The sequence below is a fragment of the Trichoderma asperellum genome, chromosome 6 (genome assembly GCF_020647865.1).
Source record: "Trichoderma asperellum chromosome 6, complete sequence".
Classification (NCBI taxonomy): Eukaryota; Fungi; Ascomycota; class Sordariomycetes; order Hypocreales; family Hypocreaceae; genus Trichoderma; species Trichoderma asperellum.
The window spans coordinates 2516117-2538736 of record NC_089420.1 but is presented as its reverse complement, the minus strand read 5'-3'; the positions used below and the strand labels follow the sequence as shown (position 1 = coordinate 2538736).

The following is a 22620-nucleotide window of genomic DNA, read 5'->3' as shown; positions in this document are numbered from 1 at the left end:
ATGCTTGGGGCATGGGGTAGTAGAAAAGAGGAGACGAGGCGGCAGTATAAGAGATAAGAGGGTTGCAGGAATATAACTAATCAATTGTGATAAAAAAAAAGCGCGTACATAGGAGGTATATCCTCTTTACTCAAGTAGCCGTCTTTTCCCTTCTTCCTTTAATCTCATCTCATCTCATCTCATCCAATCTCATCCTCCAATCCAGCAGTGTCCGATTCTCGTCCCGGAATTTGAAATCTTATCGCCGTTGTTATACTTAGAGTTTGCTAGGTCTTATTACACTGTAGCTTGAAGTTTCGTATATGACAGCACAGCAGCTTCTCTCTTATACCTAGCACTCTCTGCGCCCAGAGGGAGAGACTTGTTATATAGGAGCACAACAGTCATCTTGTCTCCCCTCACTCACCCCATTCAACTCCGTCCTTTTCATCAGTCGCCGTCAAGAATCGCTTCTTCATCTTCATCTTGTACCGAAACAGATCAAAGCAATTGAAAAGAAGGAAGAAGAGAAAGAAAGATAAAATCAACTCCAAAAAAATCATCATGGGGGCCATTACAGCAGACGACAAGTTCCTCCTCCACCTCCCCATGCCCCTCCCCAAATCCTTCTTCACCGCCGTCGCAGAGCGCTTCCCCCAGCTGCGCATCCACTATGAAGTCGCCCCCGTCGTCAACCACCGCCTGATGAACTCGGACGAGCTGCCCGACGAGGCCTGGGAGGGCGTCACCATGCTGTGCGTGATGCCGCCGCCCACCCCGGAGAGGATGAAGAATGTCAAGTTTGTCCAGCTGGCGTCTGCGGGCAGTGATCTCTGGATTGGGCACGAGGCGTATACGAACAAGGATATAACCTTTTGCTGCACAAGCGGAGCTCATTCGTAAGTGTTTTCAATTTTCTTTCTTCTCATTCTTCCACATACAGAGAGAGAAAAAAAAAACAAGAAGAAAAAAAAAAAAAAAAACGTACCAGCATGGCTAATAATCACTGCCTTTCGTACACAGAGTTCAAATTGCTGAATGGGCCATTGGCGCATGGCTCGCCCACGCACACAACTTCAGGACTTTCATGGCTCAACAAGACGAGGAAGACTGGGATATGAAGTTAAGTCTCAGCGGCACAACCACCGACTCTCCTGGTCTTCGAATGTAAGTCTCCGAGGCACCTCCTCCTCTCCCATTTGCTGTTTTTTTGGTCCCTCATCAATATTTATGTATTTATCAAAATATCCAGGGGCATCCTGGGATACGGCACCATCGGTCGACAAGTCGCCCGTCTCGCCCACGCCCTCGGCATGGAAATCTACGTTCAGACATTCAGCCCCCGGCCCACCCCGGAGTCCAAGAAGCTCTCCGAATACCACGTCCCCGGAACCAGCGACCCGGATGGCCTCCTCCCTGCGAAATGGTTCTCCGGCTCTGGCCCCGAAGCTGTCAACCACTTCCTCAGCCAGGACCTGGACGTCGTGCTTCTCAGCCTTCCCATGAATCCCCAGACCAAGGGATGCATCGGAGCCGAGCAGTTCAAGATCCTCGGCAAGAAGAAGCCCTTTCTCATCAACGTTGCGCGGGGCCCCATCGTCAACACTCCTGCTCTAGTTGAAGCTCTGGAGACTGGCCTCCTGCGTGGAGCCGCTCTTGATGTCACGGATCCAGAGCCTTTGCCAAAGGGACACCCGCTATGGAAGGCTCCAAATGTCTTTATCACGCCCCATATCAGTTGGCAGTCTTCACGCTTAACTGAGCGCATAGCAGCCATCATCCTAGAGAATCTGGAGAGGTGGGATAAAGGGGAGCCTCTGCTCAATCGAGTCAAACGATAGACGGTCGAACTTCTCAAAGCGGTGAACTAGGAGAGTGCAAGATATTGTAAGCAGTTGTAACCATAGCTTTTGCAATTTATAGCCGTGCATAACGTAGATATATACCAAATGAAGCTAGCTTCCAGCCAAGCTATCAAGCAAAATTGCATAATTTATATTAAACAATTACAATAATTGATCCCAGACTCGATGGTATTCTCACATAGGGAAGCGATTTCAGGACTTGTGTGTATATGTCTGTCTGTATGTATATATAAACGAAGATGGAACTTTATGAAGCATTTTCTTCGTTTACCATTAAATCGTCAAACTCGTACATTCATCCCTGCGAAGGGCCTATTAGTCTGCCAGTTTCTCCGTGTTTGATCTCGGGCCGCCCATGCGACTTCTACGCTTCTCTAAAAGGAAATCATATAGTTCCCTTCAATAAATGAGCAATCTTGTTTCCATCCTAATCCGTGTACTCCAAAATAAAGACAAAATGACAAGAAAAGAAAGAAGAAGGAAATAGCAAAGAAACAATAGCATAGCAAAGAGAGAGTAGAAATCGAGAGAAATTGTGAGGCAAGAGTATGGAGAAATCATAAGTACCTTCGCATTCCTGTCCCTCTGTGAACTGAATACACATCGCGTTCTTGTGAATATCATGGCAGGATAAAACAAAATCGCTAGTGCTTAATCGAGCTCGGAGAAGCAGATGCTAGGTTGGATCGACCGAATTAGTGTCTCTATGGTTAATTTCAAGCAGCAATTCCCTGTTTCTATAAACCACTTCCATTTAAGCAGCGTCGGTGTAGCTAAAGGCTGGTCGCCCTAATCAAGAGATCCAGGCGGGCGATGTTCCGTACGGTTGAGTTTTTGGTAGGTAGCTCAGATCCCTCCGTTATGAAGTGAAAAAGCGAGCAGTTAGAATGAGCGGACTATGTAAATGATATTTCTTGACGTCTTTTGCTGATATAATGATTGGCTCATTGAAATCATATAATTTTGCTTGGCGCCTCTCACTTTGCTCCAGTTATTCGTATGATTCAATAATCGCATCGATTTGTGACACGCTCGTCGAAAATTTCGTCCTCTTGGGTAAAAGCTTAATGCGCTTGATTCCATCAACCATGTGGATCGAAATTAAATTAATATATGTTGAGCGCTTAAATTCCAATAATCCGGCATAGCTCTAGGCTGGGTTGTGAAAATGACAAATATCTATGAAAAATCATAGAAATGTTGCCACCTGCGTCTGTGTAGGCCATCAAAGTATTAGATTGAGAAGGGATAATTTGCCTTCCCCTATCTTGTCTCGTAGATTGCCCGTCGTGATGGCATTTCTGGCGTTTTTCGTCGAGCCGAAATCGTTACCTCATCATCAGGGCCCTCCCATCTTAGAGAAAAGGTTAATATCCTCTCAACAATAATCCATCTCATTCGATTTTCAGACGTGTCTTTCTCTGTAGCTTGAGTGACTTTGGTGGACCATGGTAGAATGCGCTGCCAACCCTCTGAGCTCTCCATCTTGCGATACTTGCCATCCATGAAGATGACCTTGGAGACCATTTTAGATCGGCCATGATTCAGCGACTGGCAATCTTCCTTGCCACATCGCCCTTCTCGCAAGACAGCTTTCGTTTCCGGCTCATCCAAGTCCAAGGGGGCAATCTCCACAATGTTCTCATCTATCCAGTAGCGAAATTGCCGGGCCGTCTTTCTAAGTCGTACGTCGTAGGGGAGGTTCTGGTCCACGCCAACCATCCATGACCTGTCCACCTCGCCAACCTTGACAATCCACAAGTCTTTCAAATTTGGAAACCAAAACTTGTCAAATTCGACCTTTCCAGGCCTCTCCTGGGGGTACCATCTTTCTAGATAGGCAGAGTAGTGGCCAGGCTCCTCGATACGCCCATCGTCAGGGAAGCAGTCCCAAAAGGCGAGCCTCTCGACAAGCGGGGCCAGTTCTTCCAGGGGAGTGTTGGAGCTCTGGTCAGCTATGTTGGGGTCACAGACCAGAATGTCTCTGGCGAAGTGAATATGAGATCCACGGCCTACAGGCTCGTAGCCTTCTCTAGTCTCAATGCGAGCCTCCGCGTTCAAGCGAGTGACAACAGGGATAGGATACGAGTTTGGCTTGTGGACAAGATCGTCCAGTATGACGATACGCGGCTCCACCGAGCAAGACCATATCTTGAGACGAAGCTCTGCGGGTAGACGAGTAAAGCCCGAGACGGCGGACGAGTGGTCATCGTCAAAACTGGACTGGTCATCAGCCTCGCCGTCGGCAGCGCTGGGGAGCGAATGAATCGGTATCATTGCGAACCGGATTGTCTACAGCACAAGTGAGATGCCGTATATATATATAGATATAGATATATAGATATGTACGTATGTATGCCTGTACGCGTGCGTCTGTGTATGCGTATGCGTATGCGTAAGCGTACGTGTGATATGGGCGCAGAGCAGGAATAGAAAAACGGAGAGAAGAAGTGTACAAGCCGGATGTCGGATCACGACTCGCAAGTCTCATACACGGTAAAGAGACACTATCACCAAAAAGACTCGAATCACGCGGAGGTCAAAGAAGCTAAGAGGACAGCCGCAGGGTCTCCCCGTCTCTTTAATAATGTAAGGGGTGCGACAAGGCCGGAGGTCGGGCGCAGCGTCATATAGGCGGACGGAGCACGTTGTTGGGGAGACGCTATATGCGGCGTGGCAGATGCTAGGGGGGGTCTTGGTAGGATGGATGGATGGATGGATGGATGGATGGATGGAGGGAGGGAGGGAGGGAGGGATTGGAGGGATGGATGAGTGGGATAAAGAGGATGGACTGGCGGATGTGCGCGTGAGAGAAGCACAAGAGAGAGGCCTGGGATGTGGATATGTGCAGGACGGTGGTCATACCGAGCAAGCAAGGTACAAGGCAATGCGCATGTCTGCGTCGTATAAGCAGTGTAAGGCCCGGCGGTTGCAAGTACCACGCTTAGCAGCACTGGCAATGCGACTGGCAAAGCAGGATTCCTGGCCGGGCAAAGCACAAGAAACCAAAACGGGGGCGTCCGTACGAGGCCTTGTCCATGTAAGGGCATGTACGAGTAATACTGCTAATACCACTTGGTCCATGCCTCGTACATGGCTGGCTCTGCGCGAGCGTGCTCGTCGGCTGTTATGCATGCGGTATGTAGCATTTCAGTGGTGGTGGTCCGTCGCAATGCAAAGCGGATAGGTGCAAGCATGAGGCTAGGGATCCCGGGGGCGTGGGATTGGCGACGACGGGGCCAAAAGAACCGGAGACAGATCCATTTCTCGTCGTTGGCGGGTTCCGTACCTGGCTATTGGATCCGGCGCGTGAGGCCATCGTGGGCTCGGGTGGATAAGCATCGCTGCGTATTGAGCAAGCGGGTGGCGGCGCTATTCATCAGCGACAAAACCTTGAAGTGAGCTGAGCTGAGCCAAGCCGGACTGCGCTGGGCTCAGCTGAAGCCGGTGACCAGAGAAGACGAGCTGTCTTTTCCCCTAGTAAGCTTCTCTGGTTCTGGACGTAGCGTATGCAGCTGAATTTCAACATGACCAGCCGATACAGGCAAAGACAGGCAGTAAAGCGGAGCCCTCCAGCACCAAGCACCAGTAGATGGACAAGGCGAGGAGAGCTAGGCACAATCTTGGAAAGGCGATGCAAGGCGATGCAAAGGCAAATACGCGACGATGCAAGGCGATGTGATGCGATGCAAGACGAGACGAGACGAGACGAGACGAGAGGCAGAGCCATTCGAGCGGCTGATGGCACAAGTTGCATGGCCTGAATCGCCCAAAGCCTTGTCTCGATGGCGGGCTTTTTGCCAGTCCTAGCCGTAGTTCAAGGCCGCGGGCCGCCTCAATGGAGCACTGTTTACAGGCATTAACTGGCTGTAGCCACGACTAGCACAGCAGGCAGGTAGGATTGATGGGACAGGGCAAGAACGGGAGCAGGGACGGGAGCAGGGAAGCACGGAGAGCACCCAGGCAGACAGGTGCGGTACACAGCGACCTGCAGCTATCGTGTGCAAGGCTCTGTATAAATACCAGTGTTGCTTGTACAGACGAGCAGCAGAAGACAGGAGGAAGCCGGCCGATAGAGCCCCCATCCGCACCTCCTTCCCAAACCCAATGCTACTCCATCACGCGTGCAGGTGCAAGTGCCTGCGACTTGCCTGCGACTTGCCTTCATGTTTGCTACAAGTGTGGATATGTGTAGCCTACCTGGGAAAGAGAGATGCTGCTGCGAGGAGGAGGGACGGCGAGCAACGAGATTGGCCAGGTGCAAGGGAGCCAAGGGAGCCGAGCAAGCCACGTTCCGGCAAAGCTAGCCCTTGCCATCCCATACGGCTGTTAAAGCAAGGACGCACAACGGAGTACAGTGATACTGCTACCTACATATCTACCTAGTAGGTACTAAGGCAGTAGGAGGGTTGTTGCAGGCCAAGCACCGCTGCTGCTATCAATAGTACTGCTACCTGGCAGGTAGATGCTCGAACTCGTACGAGTATTATCAGTAATACGCAATACTGCCCCATACTACCACTCCACACTACCTAGTAGTACTCATACTTACATGGCCCTTCCAAGGATGGATGCCGCCCATTTGATAGCATCAAATCCATCCATGTTTTCACCGACGGGTTGTGACGGCGGGTGCTTGCAGGCTCTTGCTCCCTACCTAGGCGCTGATCACTCGCCCGCTAGGTACATAGCCTGCTGGGCGGATGCCGCTAGAGCCTAGCGCACCTACAGTGGATGCCAGCCTCCCAGCGTGGTTGGCAGACAGCGCTGGACACCAGCGGGCAACCCTTAACGATGCGAGCTCACTCCCTGGCCATCATCGCCAATTGGATGCCGCGGTAATATATTGAATGAGCTTCAGCTTCCAGTGTCAGCAGCCGCGGGCGCAGCACGGACACGGGCATGGAGTCAAAAAGGAGTAAGTGATTAGATCCAACAGGAGCACTAGCAGGTCCTGCTGCCGGCCGGTGTGTTTACGGTTATGAATTCTGATGGTGATGATAAAGCTATGATGTCGGCTCCTGCGCAGCTCAGCTCTTGGGTGTTGCTCAAAAAGTTGCCGTTTGCCTCTCTGCCGCCTCTGCCTCTCTATGCCTTTCTCAACTCCGTCTTGCCTGGCTGGCCGCCTGTCTCGCCCTCCCTGCTTTCCATCAGCTTTGCATCTTGTTTGCCATCCCTTACGAGTACGAAGTGCTGCTTGGAGCACAGCTTGGAGCACAGCTTTTGACGCTACTTGACTTATGTAGGTACCATCTCGAAGGCGTGCAGCCTGCGTCTGTCGTACCTCATCATCTGCATCGGCTGCGTGGGCCTCCGCCGACCTCAAGGTTTACGAACGAGGCCAATGGGGCAAAAAAGCCAAAACGGAAGGGCACAGTTGGACCTTTTTACCCGCGGGCGTACCAAGTATCCATAGCATGCGCATCTCCTCTGCCTGAACCAGACCGATTATCCAACAAAGTCTTTCCACACCTGTGCAGCGCTTCCCAATCGCGTCTCTTCTGCTTCTTCGGGATTGCAGAGGGAGCCGCCCAATTGCCTTGTCACTCGCTGCTGTGTCTCGTGCGCTTGCTTTTCCCTGAGCAGGATAGTGATGGCGGCCAACGGGTCTACCGGGTGGCGTGACAGACGCCGGTAGCCGCCCCTATCTTGCCCATGGTCTCGCTCTCTTGTTCGTCGACGGCTACCAAGGCTCGGCTCGATGGAGCGGGCAGGTGGCTGACTTGTCCTCGTGAATAAGAGCGGCTGAGGCGGACGGAGCTGCAGGTTGGTGGCCAGCCAACTCTGACAGGACGACGCTAAACAACCAACCAATTGCTTTTCCCCGGAGCGGCGTCAGATCCAGGCCGCGATGCCCCCGACTCGTTTTCAAGACAAAAGTCGTCGTCATTGCCCAATACTTCTTTCGGCATGACTAACAACCCGGCTTCTGCTCATACGAAGTACTGCTACTACTACTACTACCACTACTATTACTATTACCAACTGCCTGCTCTTACCGGCCGATGGTGACGCAAATACCGGGAGCGGCGCTTTACCTATGAGTAGTACTACTAGCTCCCTGGATGCTTGCAGAGAGCGGAAGGGCATTATTCTTGGTACAAGGGCCAGCACAAGAGCACAATCACGACCTCGGAAAATGCTACTGGGGAAAAAAATTCGTGTTACCCATTCTCTTGTCAGCAAGTGTGGAGAGAGAAGAGGCCCAGGTAGAAAGGAGAGTTTATTCCGACTATCGCTCTTTAGAGGGACTCTTGCAGCCGTCGCATTTGCCGAGTATAAGTTGAGGTACCTCACAATTAAGAAGCTAGAGTTTGGTCCTTTTCTACTTCCAGGGGCAATTTAATTATCTACACAGCTACGAAGTATTTTGCCGTCTTGATCAAATGGCCAGCGCTGTGAACAGCGGCTTCGTTCTTATCGTCAACCTCTGTAGATGATTGGTTGGCTAGCTGTCTCCCTGCTTGGGCACGATGTGCAGCTTCATAATGGATGGCCCAACTTGCATATGACACCAGCTTCAAAAGGGAAACACGGAGCGCACAAGAGAAAGTTGGCAAGAATACACGAAGCATGCTGGCAGCATTCAGAGTACCCCGTGTTTGTTTTGTTGCAATGCTACCTTTCATCTAGCTGCCCCTTGGTCATCGTTTGCTCATTACTACATGGCGACCTAGCTGATCACGGCGGGGCTTGCAGTGACCCCAAAAGCAAAGAAGGACCAATAAGGAAAATAACTGGCGTCGCGTCGTCGTCGTCGATAGACGCGCCTTGCAGGCTCACTAAGATGCGAGACAGGCATGGACACTAGTACGGAGTCCTATCAAACAGCATTGAGCAGTCAAAGCCGACTGTCGCGAATCGAGCTACTGCCGCCGCCGCCGCCGCCGCTGCTGCTGCTGCCATTGGCGCCAAGGAAATCATTTACAAGTTTCGCGAATTCATCGGCGTATTGGTACAGGAACCCATGCCCCGAATCTGGAAACAGATGCAGTCGTGCATCCGCGAAGCTAAGCATCTTCCATATCAGGATGCTGTTGTCAGTAGGTAGCAGCAAATCGTCGCAACCTACAGAGCGTATAACAAAGTTAGCTGCATACTAGCATCCGGTTGCTTCTTTCTTTTTCTTCATGGAGTGGCTAGGCGGATATTTACTCCATTGGCTGGGGGGCACGCAAAGGATTAAGGGGGGGAAGGCAGGGCAAGGGCAAGGAGAAGCAAGAGACTCACCATTGGCGATTAGCACGGGCAGACGCAGCTGTCGGAGCCGCTCATAGCTGCCTTCGGAGGCATTTTTCTTATCCATGAACCTGACAAACGCAAGCGCCTGCTTATGAGCTGGCCCTGGGGGTACTGGTTCGCATCTCACCTCGCCGGCATCGCTTCTGTTGTTAATAATGCGCTCCCATGCCCTCTTGCCTGCTTCCTGACTACGCTCAGAGCGCTGCACAAAGAACCCATCCAGGAAGGCTTGCCGCTCCTCCTCCGCAGTTCTGGCCGCTTTGAGACGCTTGAATGCCTTGCCATCAGGAGACGGTTTAACGCCGTCTCCGGAACTGGGAATCGTCCCGCACAGCACCAATCGTCGCACCTGTTCTGGCGCGTTCAAGGCCATAAGCTGCGCAACGCAGCCGCCCATCGAATAACCCAAAACATCAACCTTGCTGCTCTGGCCAAGAATCTGCTTGATTACGGCAGTGTAGTGCTCTGCCCAGCCGGCAAAGGTATCGGGAATTTTGCCCTCAGATCGGCCAACTCCAGCGTTATCAATCAGCAGCACTGGGCGCTGAGCCGCAAGAGGATTGACCAACGCTGGATCCCAGTAATCCATGGTCTGTCTGTGTCGCAGCGACCAAGCCGGCAGGTATCAGCAAATAGTCTTCTCAAGAGAGATTCTCTCCACTGTTTCGGATCCTGTGGGAGAGAATTGGGAGGTAGAAGGCGGCCACTGCGACCACCCACTCAGGCACTACTACTTACTTGAACCCTGGGATAAATACCAGCGGGATGCCATGCGATTGGCCGAGCAGTCGATAGGCAAAGGTACAGCCGTCTACCTTGACAAACTGCGTTTTGGCCGCCTGGTAAGTAGCCATACCCGCGTTTATAAATGAACCTGTAATCTGTAATTGTAGACCCAACACAATCCAAACAAGGAGTGCATATGTAGATGTCCTCGTGCCCGTGTCTCGAGGCGTGCCCTGCAAGAAAGGACAAAAAGCAACAGCCAACTGGAGCTCTAGAGTCTTCTTGGCGGTGGTGCAGTAGTTATATCTGGCGATTACCCCATAGTCCGAAGATATTATTAACTACTCCCGCACTTATAGTGCTTTTAGCGCCGTATCTACCCACCGTCTCGCGTGGGCAATTCCCCTCAGTTGTGAACCAGAACGGCAGCACGAGTGGATGAAGACTCACGGCTAGGCATGTAACCGCGCGTCGCGATCTCCAGCTTACTCTTTTGATGTATTCTTCTGGTTTGCCTTCTTCGTCTTCTTCTTTTTTACTCTCTTTTCCCTCTCTCTCTTTTTTTTTTTTTTTAAACCACACTGCAGTTCCAATGTTGGCAGTGGTATAGCATCTACGAATGCTACGAGGCTTGGCCCGAGGTTAAAAGAAAAGTTCGGCTCATCAAAGAATGTGGAACCGGGTGGGCTAATAGGCGTCGCCCGTCTCGCTTCTAGCCTCTTGGCATTTAGCGCTGTGTCCCAATGCGGCGATTGACGAGGGCTCAAATTGTGAAATACTAATGTATACAAGTACAGGCATGAGGAAATGGCTGAGCCTGAGCCTCGTCTTCTACGAGGAAAATACGAGGCCTTCTGAAACTGCGTGTTGCTTTGCTATAGTTGAAAATAAGGCACCTTTCGCTTCGGGGATTGAGATGATTGGAAATCGGTAGAAATATCTAAAATAATTTGGGTATTCAATCTTGCCCTTCTTTGCGTTCATCATGTCTGATTAAATATTATTACATGTTCATGTATACACTCCATAAAGTTATGGAATTTATAGACGCGGCCCATCCATTGCCACAGGCCTGCTCTTTATCCATCCGCTCTTAAAAAAAAAATCCTCCTCTTGCTGTGTAGCTCAACGCCAGAGCAAAACTGTAGCTCGTAAATCAATTCTTGAAATCATGCAGAATGATGGCCATGCCACTGATGTAGTTGGCGTGTATCTATTGTTTAAGTTTCTTCGTTTCTTTTCTTTCTTCGTTGTTTTTTTTTTTCTTTCCGTCAGACATGGGGCTTACTGCTATCCATTAGACCTTCTCGTTCCGGACCTCCGAGGACGTCCCTTTTTCGGCCGTACTTGGATCAGAGGCAGGACTAGTCGTCTCGAGATCTTCCTGAGAACATAGACTAGAATGGAGGTGTTAGGAGAGAGAGCAAAATCATACTGGAATGCCTTGAGTGCTGTTGTTTTGACTTACCTTCTCATACAGGAGCAGATAATGGCAAGAGCAAGAGAGAAACCCAAGATGAAAAAGGCAAATTTCTGACCAAGGTCATGAGGAGGACGACGATGATGATGTCCATGGTGCTTCCCCTCGTGGCCCCAGACAGGAACGAACTTCTCTGAGCCATATGATGCCATCAGGTCGCCGTTTGGATCAATGGTGACCGTCTTCCCCTTGTCACCGGCAAAGACGGGAACCCCCTCGATGTCCTGGCTCGTCTCAATAAGATCGAGCGTTGCATCAAGGAAGTATTTTGATGGCTTATTGCTCTTGGAAAGTTTTGCCAACAAGGCCCTGTCGACTCTGAAGATGCGAGCTCGCTTCTCGTTGACCCATGAGGCTCGCTCGGTTGATGGGGTCTGGGGTTGTGAGGGCTTTGTGATGGCGGCAAGGGGCTCCGAGACGGTGTTTTTCGGCGTAGGGGCACTTAGTACCAACCCCGTAACGTAGAGGATAGTCATGAGGAGAGATGTGATCTTGACGGTCATTTTGGATGGATGGAGGGGATGATTTTGATGATTGTGGTGATGGTGGTGAGGGATAAAGGGGCAAGATTCGTTTAGTGGTTTATAGAATCCCCAACAGGCGTGATTTGAGGTGATGATGAGTTGACTGAGGAATAAGAAAGACTAGGAGACTCCTCTTGATATGAGTTCAAAGATTGTAATAGTTATTGTTTGTGCTTGCTTGATTATCAAATAAAGACTTGAAGATAACGTGGCGATATAAGTGACGATATTCAAACGAACTTCTCAAGGATTACACCCGACCCAGAGAAAAGGAGCCAAGACGGAGATAAAGAGAAAAAAGAGGACACCAGGCAACTAAGCTTTTTTCTTAATAAGAGGGGCGTGCACAGCCCGTCAAACTTGGACTGACAAAAATCCCCGGGTCAGAAGTGGGAGGAGGGGGGCAAATAGTATTGGGTACTTGATGCGGTGGTCCACGTCAAAGCAGAAAAGAAATCCGCGAATCGTGGCGCAGCAAAAGGCGCCAGTCATGCCCCCTTTGGCAAGCCCACAAACGAGCCGAGAAAGCAGACAATTGTTTTTTTTTTATCCCCTTGCTGTTTATTTTGTTTGTACGTATTGAGTTTGGACAAGGGGGGTTGTTTGGTGGTGGAGTGGGTGGGCGGAAATCTCGCATCGCTGTCCGCGGAGCCAGCAAAATTCATAACCAGACAAAAGCTACCCGTCCAAGATGAAGAGTGTGTTTTGGGGCCCTGGCCGAAACGCCCAAACTGTTTGCTGTGAGAGAGAGATGGCGGCCGACTTACACGATTCCCACAATATTGGTCAGGGGTTAGCCCCAGCTTGCTCTAATTGCCTTGCCTTGTCTCCTTTGGACAAGTAATGGACCATTCAATCGAGATTGGTACAAGTATTAGTGATACCATTGGCGGTAAAGAGGCACACACACACACACACACACACACACACCTACACGCTCACGCCACGTACATGCTGTGAGACGTTACAAAGAGGAGAGGGCGGGTTAGTTGTACCGACTACTTTGCAGGAGTTAGCAGCAGGATCCTGAGCCGGGTCTACTATTCGTGATAGTGGAGAACCTGGCGCTTCGGCAGATATCCGAGCTAAGAGTGAGGCGGCAAGAAGATTAAAGACGCGACTTTTTACGAGGCGCAATCGATGAGCCGGCGAAGCTGTCAAGGTTAATAAAGAGGGAAGAGGGAACGTGGGCGCCGCGTTGATCCACTCTGCTGTATGAGATTCGTCGGTGCCCGGTTCCAGTACTAGTCTAGAACAATGGAATAGGGCCTGAAAACGGCGTCTAGTGCTGTAAGGAGCTGCAATTCAGGAAAAAAAAAAAATCTTCAACGGGCCCCGATATCCTGGGCTGTGCTTGTTCGAGCATTTTTTCCTAGTTTAAAAAAACCAAAGACACACACACGGCAGAGAGAATAAAAAAAAAAACGGCTCTCGGTCTCGTTGAATCCCTCCCCTCAATTTCCCGAAATGGAATGTAGATCGCCCAATTACGATTTAGCTCAAGATTTGCCTTTGTCTTGGCACCTCTCTCTAGGGAGATTTCACATGGCGACCCGGATCCTCCCCAGCGCCAGGACGGCGGGCCACAGCGTGTTGTGCGCCTTGGCTCTTGCGTTGCGAGCGACAGCCGAGGCTTGATCGATTGTTCTAGCTCGACTCAGGCGATTCTTATTTTTATTTTTATCTCTCCTCATAGGAGAGCTGGATTGCATTCTAGAAGCAAAGAACCGAGTTTGTCTCTGGATCAGGTTTGCTTTTGCTGGGCGCATTACGTAAACACCGCCTTTCTGAGCAAACGATCCCAATGCCGCCTCGCTAGTGGTAAGTAACAGCATGGCCCGGAGTTTTAGCAGTTCTCAGACGTTAGACGTCGTTGACGAGTGTCAGATCCTAAGCACTTATTGCGTTGTTTGAGCTCCTACTAAGCTGTTTACTGCGAGTTTTCCAACAGACGCAGCTTTTTTTTCAATTGAGTTGTAGCAATGACTACATGGACCTATTCCTGACGCAATGCAAGACACACGCGAGGTGTTACCCATCTGTCCTCAGCTCAGGTACCTCTCTGTAGGTACCCGCCGAGCCCCACGAGTGACATAAGGACCGCGGTGCCTTTCTTCTGAGAGCTGCGCCCAAAAAAAACAGCGAACCTGCACTATTCTTGTTCCCTCTGTCAAAACCCGAAATTGCAGTCAAAGCAGCGACAGATGAAACGGTCAAAGCCACCACCCTCGGCGCCCGCGCTCGTATCTGCCCAAATGACCGCTCAGCTCTATGCTCTAATTCTATAACCAGCAAAAGCAGCCGTCACCAAATTTCAAAACACCCGCTAGGACCACCCTATTGCGCCTCGCCCAGTCAGTTTAGCGAGATCCGGCGATAGGCGACGGACGGGGGGGCTGGGCTGGGGAGGGTCTGCATAAAGAACAAAATTCACAAGCAAATCGGGGGAGAGAGAAAAGAGAGAGAGAGAGAGAGAGAGTCATGCCCTCGCCGACTGACGACGAAACGCCGTTTCCTGCGCTGAGCCACTCCGCGAGCCTCAGCGCGCTGGATCGCTCGCACCTATCGCCCCACGATGCCTTCACGTATCCGCTGCGGCAGGCCTACGATGGCGACGGCGCGGCCGATCCGCTATCCCATTTGAGGCACCTGAAGGATGACCGTAGCAGGAGCCGGAGGCGCAAGAGGGCTTGGAAGAAGCTCATGTGGGTGAAGCAGTCGTGTAAGTTTTGTTTTGTTTTGAAAGTGGAAACTCTGAGCGAGAAGAGAGAGGCGGAGCGGGAACGAGATAGGGGGTAACAAAAAAGTGAGGGGGAGAGAGAGAGAGAGAGAGAGAGAAGATACTGGATAGGGGAAAAGAATGGCAAACTAACGGGCAAGATCCGATGATGCAGATCCAGACAACTATACCGATCAGGCAACATTTCTCGAAAACTTACAACGCAACCCGAGACTGAAACCCTACGACTTCTGGCCGCTGGTGGCCGACTCGACCGTCATCCTGCAGCACGTCTGCTCCGTCAGCCTCTTCGTCGTGTGCTTCGTCGGCATCTACCAGGAGCGCGTCTCGCCCGTCTCGCTCGTCGGCGGGAGCACCTTTGCGACGTTTCTCGGCTGGATCCTGTGGGAGCGATGGGTCTCGGAGGAAATGAACCAGGAGGAGGAGGTGAGCGCGAGCGGCATCGCGGCCTCTGCGACCAAGAGCGAGAGCATACGGCGGCGGGCTCGCGCAGCTAGCATTCGTCGGCCCATCATTACACCACGCATCACGTCCGTTACGCCGAGTAGCAGCAGTCGTCCTTCGTCCGAGGCGGCCTCCTCAAGGCCATCTGCTGGCAATTCGACGGTCAATATTCAGATTCAGATTCCAGAGAGCGAGCGGTTGCGGACAAGCCGCCCAGCTCACCACTCTTCTACTACCACTTCTCCCTCTTCGACCAACTCTCCGGCTTCTCCTACTTCTCCTACTTCCCCTACTTCGCCTACGTCATCTACGTCACCTATATCGCCCATATCACTCAAGGAGCCTTCTCAGAATGCAACTGGCGCGGACGGCGGCCAGCCGTTGCTGCGCAGAGCCAGCTCAGATGTGATTCCGGACTTTGCGCCAATCCCCAACGAGGCGAATCGGCTGCACCAGCGTCTCGGGACGATCAAGTCAGCCATACTGATTTACTGCACGCTCCTCGGCCTCAGCCCCATCCTCAAATCCCTTACGCAATCCACGTCGAGCGACAGCATATGGGCCATGTCCCTCTGGCTGCTCGCCATCAACATCTTCTTCTTCGACTACTCGGGCGGCGTGGGCGCAAAGTTCCCCGCCTCGCTATCTACCAACGCGGCCCTGATGGCCTCGACCGTGCTGGCCAGCCGGCTGCCCTCCACAAAGCAGGTCTTTTGCCTGACGCTCTTCAGCATCGAGGTGTTTGGCCTATTCCCCGTGTTCAGGCGCTACGTCCAGCACCGCAGCTTCCGGCAGCACGCCATCCTCACGGTGCTGCTGATCCTCGGGGCGGGATGGGGCGTGGGCGTGGTGATGCGCGAGCCCAGCCCGGACTACTGGCCGTGGAAGCGCGGCCTCGGCGGCATGGTTGTGAGCGTGCTGATTGCGGCGATTGCGACGGGCGGGTGCAGCTGGTGGCTGATTGGGCTGCAGAGGTATAAGAATGAGATTCGAGGGCCTTGGGATCCGGCGAGGCCTATTATCATGAGCAGGCAGCGGTGGGAAAATTAGTGATGTCTTCTTTTTCTCCTCTTTTTTTTTTTTTTTTTTGCCTCTCTCCTTCTTTCAGCGGTGAGGGTTCATGGCATAAGACGTGTATGAGGTTTTCTATAGCAGCTTACGAAGCTTGGGCTGGGATGGATAAGAGGTGGAATATGAGAGTGAAACGTAATGCATTCTGTGCTCGTGCGTGAAATTCAAACATATAGGTAGTCATAGGTCTTGCATGCCCGTTGGAGTGGGTATAAGCATAGGCAGCAGGATTTCTTTTTTTTTTTTCTTTTCTCTTTTCCATTTTCTTTGCTTTTTGAAACAGGACCGGCTGCTCCATGTGAGCAGCTGTACTACTATTAGATTACTAGGCAGTAGTACTAGGTTCTAGTAGTAGTAGTAATGTCTTATGAGAAGCAAGACTCGAGGTTGTCGTGCGTGCTATTAGGAAGCAGTTCAAGACAACAATACTATTTATTACAAGCAGCGTATCCTCTGGCCTCTGGCCACCACGAATCACAATTTGCGTATTCGGAAAGAAAAGAATTGTGCTCGTTAGATGGTACGGATGTTTATCTCGGCGGCACAAGGCTATACATAATAAATATTGGGATCATCTCCGATGTGAAATTGGATTGTCTTAGAATACCGCCGAGGCGATTGGAAAAAGCGTCTGATTTGCTTTTGCGAGTGGCATGTTGGTGTTTTGAAATAGTACAAGCACCGACGTACATCAATACCACTCCTAGCAGGTCGTTGCACTGGGCCGCTGTATCACATTTTCGTATCGACGAGCATCTCCTTACTGGAAAAGGCGAAATCCACCACCATTCCTCCTCCAAAGCCGTTTGAACACCCTGCCGACGGGTCTTTTCTTCCTTTCCTCCCTTCCCTTCGCCCAATGCGACTCTACTGTATGCCAAACAGCCCCCCGCTCAGGGTCTCATCGCCACAACAACCCTCCATCAGCTCACAAACAGCGCACAGCAGCTGACCAGAAGCGGAAACCCTTGCAGGGCCAAATTGGGCTGCGTTGGTGCTGTGCGACCGACCGACCGCCCTCCTCGTACAAGTACTTCGTAATCGGAGCGGGAGCCCATCCCCCTATACGCGCAAAACGGCTAGTGCTCTTGCCTGCTGAGCTAGTGAGTCTACAAAGGGCAAGCAAGCAGTCGCAGTGGCTCTCACGTACCTTGCAGGTGGCGCTCTCGCAGGTGCGCTAGAGGGGGGCCCACGCGCCAATCAGCAACGGGCGGTGCTCTTCGTATTGACATCTGGGGTGTCTCACCTTGTTGTTGTTGCTGCTGCTGCTTTGTGATGAAGCGAGCAATATTGATTGGTGTGACTTTTATTTTTATTTTCCCCGCGGGTGAATTGATATTAAGCCGCCCTTTTTTTGCTCGCGTTGGTACTAGTATTATTGACAGATTGCTTCCTTTTCTAGGCCCAGTTCCAGTTCAGGCGCTCGTTCGCTGCGGGTGTGCTATTTTCGTCACCAACAAGAGACGTGTAGCTGGTCGTGATTAGTCGACTCCATAGAACGCTCCAGTCGCTCTCACCCGTCCCCCTGTAGCAACGGCAAAGCACTAGTACAGCTAGCTGCCAGACCGGGGGATCTCCATCCGACGAGCTTGCGCTGGGAGTCTGTCTCAGTCGCTTGCCCGCACGATCCTTCCTCCCTTGGACCCCCAGCCAGAATGCGACTCAACTAGTAGTACCGGTGGACTGATAAAAAGAGGCCCTTCCTTCCGGCGGCTCACCTTCTTTTCCTCCCCTTCAGTTTTTTTGCTCCCCGATTTCTCCTTTGCGTTCTACATAAGAGTTGCTCCAAGTCCGGTCGTTAGAAACCTCACTCGCTTTTTTTTTGTGCCTGCTGGACCAATTCAGAACCAAACCAAAAACTAAAGAAGAATAAAAAAGAAAAAAGAAAAAATCTTCACAATGAAGGCCTCTGTCGTCACCCTCCTCCTCGCCGGCCTGGTCGCTGCCCAGGACTTCACCGGCCAGCCTGACTGCGCTGTAAGTTGAGACGGAAACCAGCATTGAAGAGATCGAGTCGAGGAAAACAAACCAATTCCTTCTCTGCCTGCTGGATAATCCAATGCCGCACACCATATGAGTTCTCTCTGGACTAACACGCACGCTCTCAGATCCCCTGTCTCAAGGACGCCATCCCCAAGGCCGGCTGCGCCCTCACAGACACCGCCTGCCAGTGCAAGACCTCCACCCAGGCCCAGCTCGCCGGCCTCGTTGCCCCCTGCCTGATCGAAAAGTGCAGCGCCTCTGATCTCGCCAAGGCCCAGTCTGCCGCGGCCGCTGCCTGCAAGGCCAACGCCGGCGGTTCTTCCTCTGCTGCCGCCACCTCAGCCGCCTCCTCAGCCGCTGACTCGTCTGCTCCCGCTTCGACCTCTGCCGCCGCCACCTCCGAGGGCACGACCTCTGCCGCCCAGAGCACGACTGCTGGCGAGACCTCTGCTGCCCAGACCTCTGCCGCAGACACCAGCGCCCCGGCCTCCACTGCTGCTTCCGGCGGTGCCTCCATCCCTACCTCTAGCCCGACTGGCGGCGTCTCCAACAGCACCGTCTCTGGCTCTCGCTCCGTCGTCACTCGCACCTCCACTGCCTTTGTTGGCGGCGGCGGCGGCTCCAAGACCTCGAGCACTCCCAAGACCACCTCCCTCAACGATGCCACCGGCCCTGTTGCTGGTGTCCTCGGCGCCGTCGTGGCCGCTCTCATGGCTCTGTAAATCCACCAACAGCTACTACTACCAATCGCATTCATAACTGTTCATAGTTTTGTCAAAGGTGTTGGGCTAGCATGTAATCATGATGTGACGAAGTTATAATTTGAAGTGGCGTGGACAATCAAAATGGGCTTTTTTTCTGTTCTTTCTCTCCTTTTTTCTGGGACCACGATGTATCGATCTGGTCAGAATTGTTTTTTTTTTTTTTTTTTTTTTTTGTTTTCGTTAAATTCAGTATTTTGATGGAGCGGTTATTTAAATACAACGACGCAGTAATATGAAAGACTGATATATCATAGAAACTTTTCCTCCCCGTATTATTTCTCATGTCTAACTTGAAATACAATATCGTAGCATAAACTCTCGCTAAAGGGCATATATATATATATATATATATAGGTACATGTGGTAATAGGAAACGTCGCTGGCAAAATCTCAAGTTTGAAAGTTGTAAAATCTGTTCATTCGAATCAATGCGTGCGTGATACGTGAGAATCGTTTGGAAGAAACTACCCTCTCATCTTCACTATATCAACTTGTTGTCTCATATACGCGCCAATAACGCCCTCATGGGTTTGACTCTGCTGCTCTCGGCAAGTCCATATCTATTACCAAGGGCATCTGTGATGGCCGATATCGAACGCTCATAATCGATGCGTTGACAAAGAGCGTCTGCTCGCCTTCCTTGATCTTGTTCTCACCGTCTGCCAGGTCAATGTAACAGCCCCGATCCTTGCTCCACTCCAAGAGGTGTTTGTGCTCCTCCATATCAATCAACGTAGTATTGGTGGCAACAGACATGGGAGGCGGAGTGAGCGTATAAAGCATGCGTGAGTGTTCTCTATCGAGAACAGTGGCAGATGAGATGACGGGCTCTGAGTTCCATGGCTTCGGCACCGTCCACGAGGACTGGGGCGCGGAACTGCTGGGCTCGGGCTTCCACTGCACGAGTTGAGCGCCCCAATCCTCGTGGATGTGGCCGAAGCAATGGATCTTGGGTCTCGCGCGGTACAGAGCCCTGAAGAGAGTTCCACAGCCGGCTCTGTCCCCGCCGGAAGTGCGGTCGAGGATGCCGAGTGGAGGGCCGTGGGTCATGGCGACGTCGACGTCGGAGGGGATGTCGAAGCTGTGCTCCCCGGCCTGGTACTGAAACGCCCAGTAGCCATACTGAGGCGTGTACTGGCTTGCGTAGATGCGTAGCCTGGAGCCGTTGGCGAGGTCGAAAGAATAGGTCCCCTCGGTGAGATACTTGACGCCGTCGACCTCGGCTTGCTTGGCAATCTCAAGGGCCTCCATATACATGGGCTTGGGCTTGGGATTGCGCTTGATCGCATTGTCGTCACTGCCATCGCTACTATCGTCATGGGAATAATGCGTGTCGTCAAAGGCCAAGTCGTGATTTCCCGCAATGACCAGCTTCAGCGGCGCGTGCAGGCCTCTCAGCATGTCAAACGTCTTGCGCATCTCATCCGGCCTCCCGCGCTTGCTGAGATCGCCGCAGTGAAGGACGACGTCGGCCTCTGGGAGGGGCGACCTGAAGCCGGTGGGGAAGCTGATTGGGCCCCCCGGTTTGTTGAGTTCGTCTTCTGTGTCGGCGGCGGGATGGGCCTCCTTGGTTCGGGGGACGGTGGCGTGGGTGTCGGAGATGATGAGGATGCGGGTCTTGATGGTGGGAGAGGATGGAGAGAGGTTCGGCTTGGGAGGGATTGTCATGATGGAATCGATGCTAATGATGCCGTTGGATGGTTGTTGAATGGATGAAGAGACTTTTGGTTTTCGTCGAGGTGGTGATGTGCTGTGATATTTGGGTTGAGTATGAAGATGCTGGCTGTGATAAAGTGACGGCGTGTAAGTGGTGCAGCCAATGATGTTTCTCCGCGGTAAACTCCAGGCAGCATTCCAGATGGCCGTCGGACAGAGGCTTAGGAGCATATTATGGCTGCCTTAAAAAAAGGAGAGACAAGAAGAGGGTGAGTGAGCAGGAATATTCAAATGAGTCATTAATACATTTTAAAAAGAAGAAACGCTCATGCAAGGGGTAAGCTCTAAACATGGCCGAATGAGAGGTTGAGTGAGGAAGGCTGCCCAGGTGAGGCTGATAGATCCAGGGACTGATACGCGATTAGTTAGTTGACCTTGTGGGGGGAGCTGCACTGAACATTAGTGGAGCTTCTAGCGCAGCCAACTTCATCTCCAGACACCGAAACACCGTTCGCGATCCAAATCTCCAACTCGCGTCCGCATCTCCACAACCCAAGCTCTCTGCCTGCTGGATTCCCGCAGCGCCAAGGACACAATGGCTTCGGATGCAACCCGAGATGTTTCCATGGGCTCTTCGCCGCCCCCAGTCCCCGCCTCAGACGACGAGCCCAAGTACGGCGGCTACTCGCGCTTCGAGATTGAGCTCGAGGTGAGGATTCATCATCATTTCTGCAGCCAGCTTTGCGTCTCCATCTAACTGCCAAAACCCCCCCAACACAGTTTGTCCAATCGCTCGCCAATCCCTACTATCTCAACCATCTCGCATCGCAGAAGCTCCTCACTCAGCCCGCCTTCATCGCCTACCTTGCCTATCTGCAGTACTGGTCCAAGCCGCCGTACCTCAAGTATCTCACCTATCCCGGGCCAACGCTGCGTCACCTCGAGCTTTTGCAGCAGGAGAGGTTCAGGCAGGATATCATGAGCCCAGACTTGGTCCAGAGGCTGGTCGAGGACGAGATGAAGGCGTCGGTGCAGTGGCATCGCGAGCCGTGATGCTACTGGATATCCTCACGATGCCAACGGCTTATTTACTCGATGCCTTTTTTTTTTTTTTCCACTTTTGACGAGGCAATTCACGAATCAGCAAGCAAGAGGATGAGCGACCATTACAATGTTGAAAGAAGAACGCTTTTTTCAATGTCTATTATAAACGAAAAAGTTGGCTAAAATGCTTCAAACAAAATATGCCCCCCATATTTATCCCGATATCCTCCAACGCCGAAACAAATAAAAAAAAACAACGAGGAAAAAGTCCTTCCTCTCAGTTTTACAATGGCAAATCCTCTTGGGCTTCTTGGCATTCTCCCCCAAGAATCAGTTCTCGCGCCATCGGTGACCGCAGGTCATGCACTTGAAGAAACTCGTCATCGGCTCATCAGCACTTCGAATCTGCACCTGGAAGAACGCCGCCTCCTCGCCGTTGCATCCTTCGTTCGGGCACTGCGCCTTGGACTTTTGCGCGTTGTCCCAGGCCCCCGGGCCGCCAAAGACGTCCTCGCGCTCCTTGCGCTCAAAGACTCGGCGGGAAAAGACCGGATCGGTAATGGCGTGTTCGTACGGGCATGTGCGGCACTCGAGACGGTTTGTGCGGTTGAGCGTCAAGGAGACGGTCAAGATGTTTGCGCAGTGCGGGCAGACTATATCGGAGGAAATTCTCGGTCAGATGGGAAAACGGAGAAATGCTCAACTGGGTGTGGAATCATGTGCTTACAGAGAAGCATGGCTGTGACTGTATATATTCTTATGCTATAAATACCCTATGACTGCGCGAGGGATAGATGGACAAAATCAAATAATGGTATAAGATGTCGTAGCCGTTTTGCGCGCGCTCTATAGAATATAGAATGGAGCTTGGTGGTTCTTTTCGGAAGTGATCTGTCGCAGCTTTGAAAAAGGGAAAAAAAAAAATGAAGTTCGTCCAACTCGGCATCCAAAAGCCAAAAAAACCGACAAGCCAGACAAATGCGATGGTGGGGTCCGCACAACACCTCAGGTATTACGTAGCGGCACTAGCTCTTGAGTCAGCAGCCCAGCAGCCAGTAGTCCATTGCAGAGCAGAGAGGCAGTCCCCCGTAAAATGGGCTGC

At 51.8% G+C, this 22620-nt stretch overlaps 11 protein-coding genes across 11 annotated transcripts; 4 read left to right on the top strand and 7 right to left on the bottom strand.

Annotated features, from left to right (window-relative positions):
* Positions 1-128: 128 nt before the first annotated feature.
* Positions 129-2005, top strand: TrAFT101_010260 (uncharacterized protein). Its single transcript, XM_024903995.2, has 3 exons — positions 129-878; positions 1003-1146; positions 1232-2005. The coding sequence occupies exons 1-3, from the start codon at positions 544-546 to the stop codon at positions 1818-1820; spliced, it is 1068 nt and encodes a 355-aa protein (XP_024756052.1). The 5' UTR covers positions 129-543; the 3' UTR covers positions 1821-2005.
* Positions 2006-3107: 1102 nt separating this feature from the next.
* Positions 3108-4121, bottom strand: TrAFT101_010259 (uncharacterized protein; the record flags this gene model as incomplete). The annotated part of the gene is made up of 1 exon (XM_024901234.1): positions 3108-4121. The coding sequence occupies one exon, from the start codon at positions 4119-4121 to the stop codon at positions 3108-3110; it is 1014 nt and encodes a 337-aa protein (XP_024756051.1).
* Positions 4122-5223: 1102 nt separating this feature from the next.
* On the bottom strand, positions 5224-5601 carry TrAFT101_010258 (uncharacterized protein; the record flags this gene model as incomplete). The annotated part of the gene is made up of 1 exon (XM_066128901.1): positions 5224-5601. The coding sequence occupies one exon, from the start codon at positions 5599-5601 to the stop codon at positions 5224-5226; it is 378 nt and encodes a 125-aa protein (XP_065985027.1).
* Positions 5602-8320: 2719 nt separating this feature from the next.
* On the bottom strand, positions 8321-10397 carry TrAFT101_010257 (uncharacterized protein). The gene is made up of 3 exons (XM_024910779.2): positions 9825-10397; positions 9075-9682; positions 8321-8912 (listed from the first exon to the last, which is right to left on the bottom strand). Exons 1-3 carry the CDS (start codon positions 9938-9940, stop codon positions 8686-8688), a joined length of 951 nt encoding a protein of 316 aa, XP_024756049.1. The 5' UTR covers positions 9941-10397; the 3' UTR covers positions 8321-8685.
* A 712-nt stretch (positions 10398-11109) lies between these two features.
* TrAFT101_010256 (uncharacterized protein) lies at positions 11110-11795 on the bottom strand (the record flags this gene model as incomplete). Its single annotated transcript, XM_024901168.2, has 2 exons — positions 11110-11209; positions 11281-11795. The coding sequence occupies 2 exons, from the start codon at positions 11793-11795 to the stop codon at positions 11110-11112; spliced, it is 615 nt and encodes a 204-aa protein (XP_024756048.2).
* Positions 11796-13897: 2102 nt separating this feature from the next.
* Positions 13898-16548, top strand: TrAFT101_010255 (uncharacterized protein). Its single transcript, XM_024903994.2, has 2 exons — positions 13898-14538; positions 14711-16548. The coding sequence occupies exons 1-2, from the start codon at positions 14298-14300 to the stop codon at positions 16048-16050; spliced, it is 1581 nt and encodes a 526-aa protein (XP_024756047.1). The 5' UTR covers positions 13898-14297; the 3' UTR covers positions 16051-16548.
* Positions 16549-16784: 236 nt separating this feature from the next.
* TrAFT101_010254 (uncharacterized protein) lies at positions 16785-17898 on the bottom strand. Its single transcript, XM_066128900.1, has 2 exons — positions 17222-17898; positions 16785-17163 (listed from the first exon to the last, which is right to left on the bottom strand). The coding sequence occupies exons 1-2, from the start codon at positions 17301-17303 to the stop codon at positions 17000-17002; spliced, it is 246 nt and encodes an 81-aa protein (XP_065985026.1). The 5' UTR covers positions 17304-17898; the 3' UTR covers positions 16785-16999.
* Positions 17819-19110, top strand: TrAFT101_010253 (uncharacterized protein). The gene is made up of 2 exons (XM_066128899.1): positions 17819-18048; positions 18180-19110. The coding sequence occupies exons 1-2, from the start codon at positions 17971-17973 to the stop codon at positions 18774-18776; spliced, it is 675 nt and encodes a 224-aa protein (XP_065985025.1). The 5' UTR covers positions 17819-17970; the 3' UTR covers positions 18777-19110.
* Positions 18997-20780, bottom strand: TrAFT101_010252 (uncharacterized protein). The gene has a single exon (XM_024908882.2). It carries the CDS (start codon positions 20703-20705, stop codon positions 19341-19343), a length of 1365 nt encoding a protein of 454 aa, XP_024756046.1. The 5' UTR covers positions 20706-20780; the 3' UTR covers positions 18997-19340.
* A 289-nt stretch (positions 20781-21069) lies between these two features.
* Positions 21070-21527, top strand: SOH1 (suppressor of hpr1; the record flags this gene model as incomplete). The annotated part of the gene is made up of 2 exons (XM_024901237.1): positions 21070-21183; positions 21255-21527. 2 exons carry the CDS (start codon positions 21070-21072, stop codon positions 21525-21527), a joined length of 387 nt encoding a protein of 128 aa, XP_024756045.1.
* A 106-nt stretch (positions 21528-21633) lies between these two features.
* On the bottom strand, positions 21634-22402 carry TrAFT101_010250 (uncharacterized protein). Its single transcript, XM_024908881.2, has 2 exons — positions 22246-22402; positions 21634-22171 (listed from the first exon to the last, which is right to left on the bottom strand). The coding sequence occupies exons 1-2, from the start codon at positions 22253-22255 to the stop codon at positions 21849-21851; spliced, it is 333 nt and encodes a 110-aa protein (XP_024756044.1). The 5' UTR covers positions 22256-22402; the 3' UTR covers positions 21634-21848.
* Between the last annotated feature and the right edge of the window lie 218 nt (positions 22403-22620).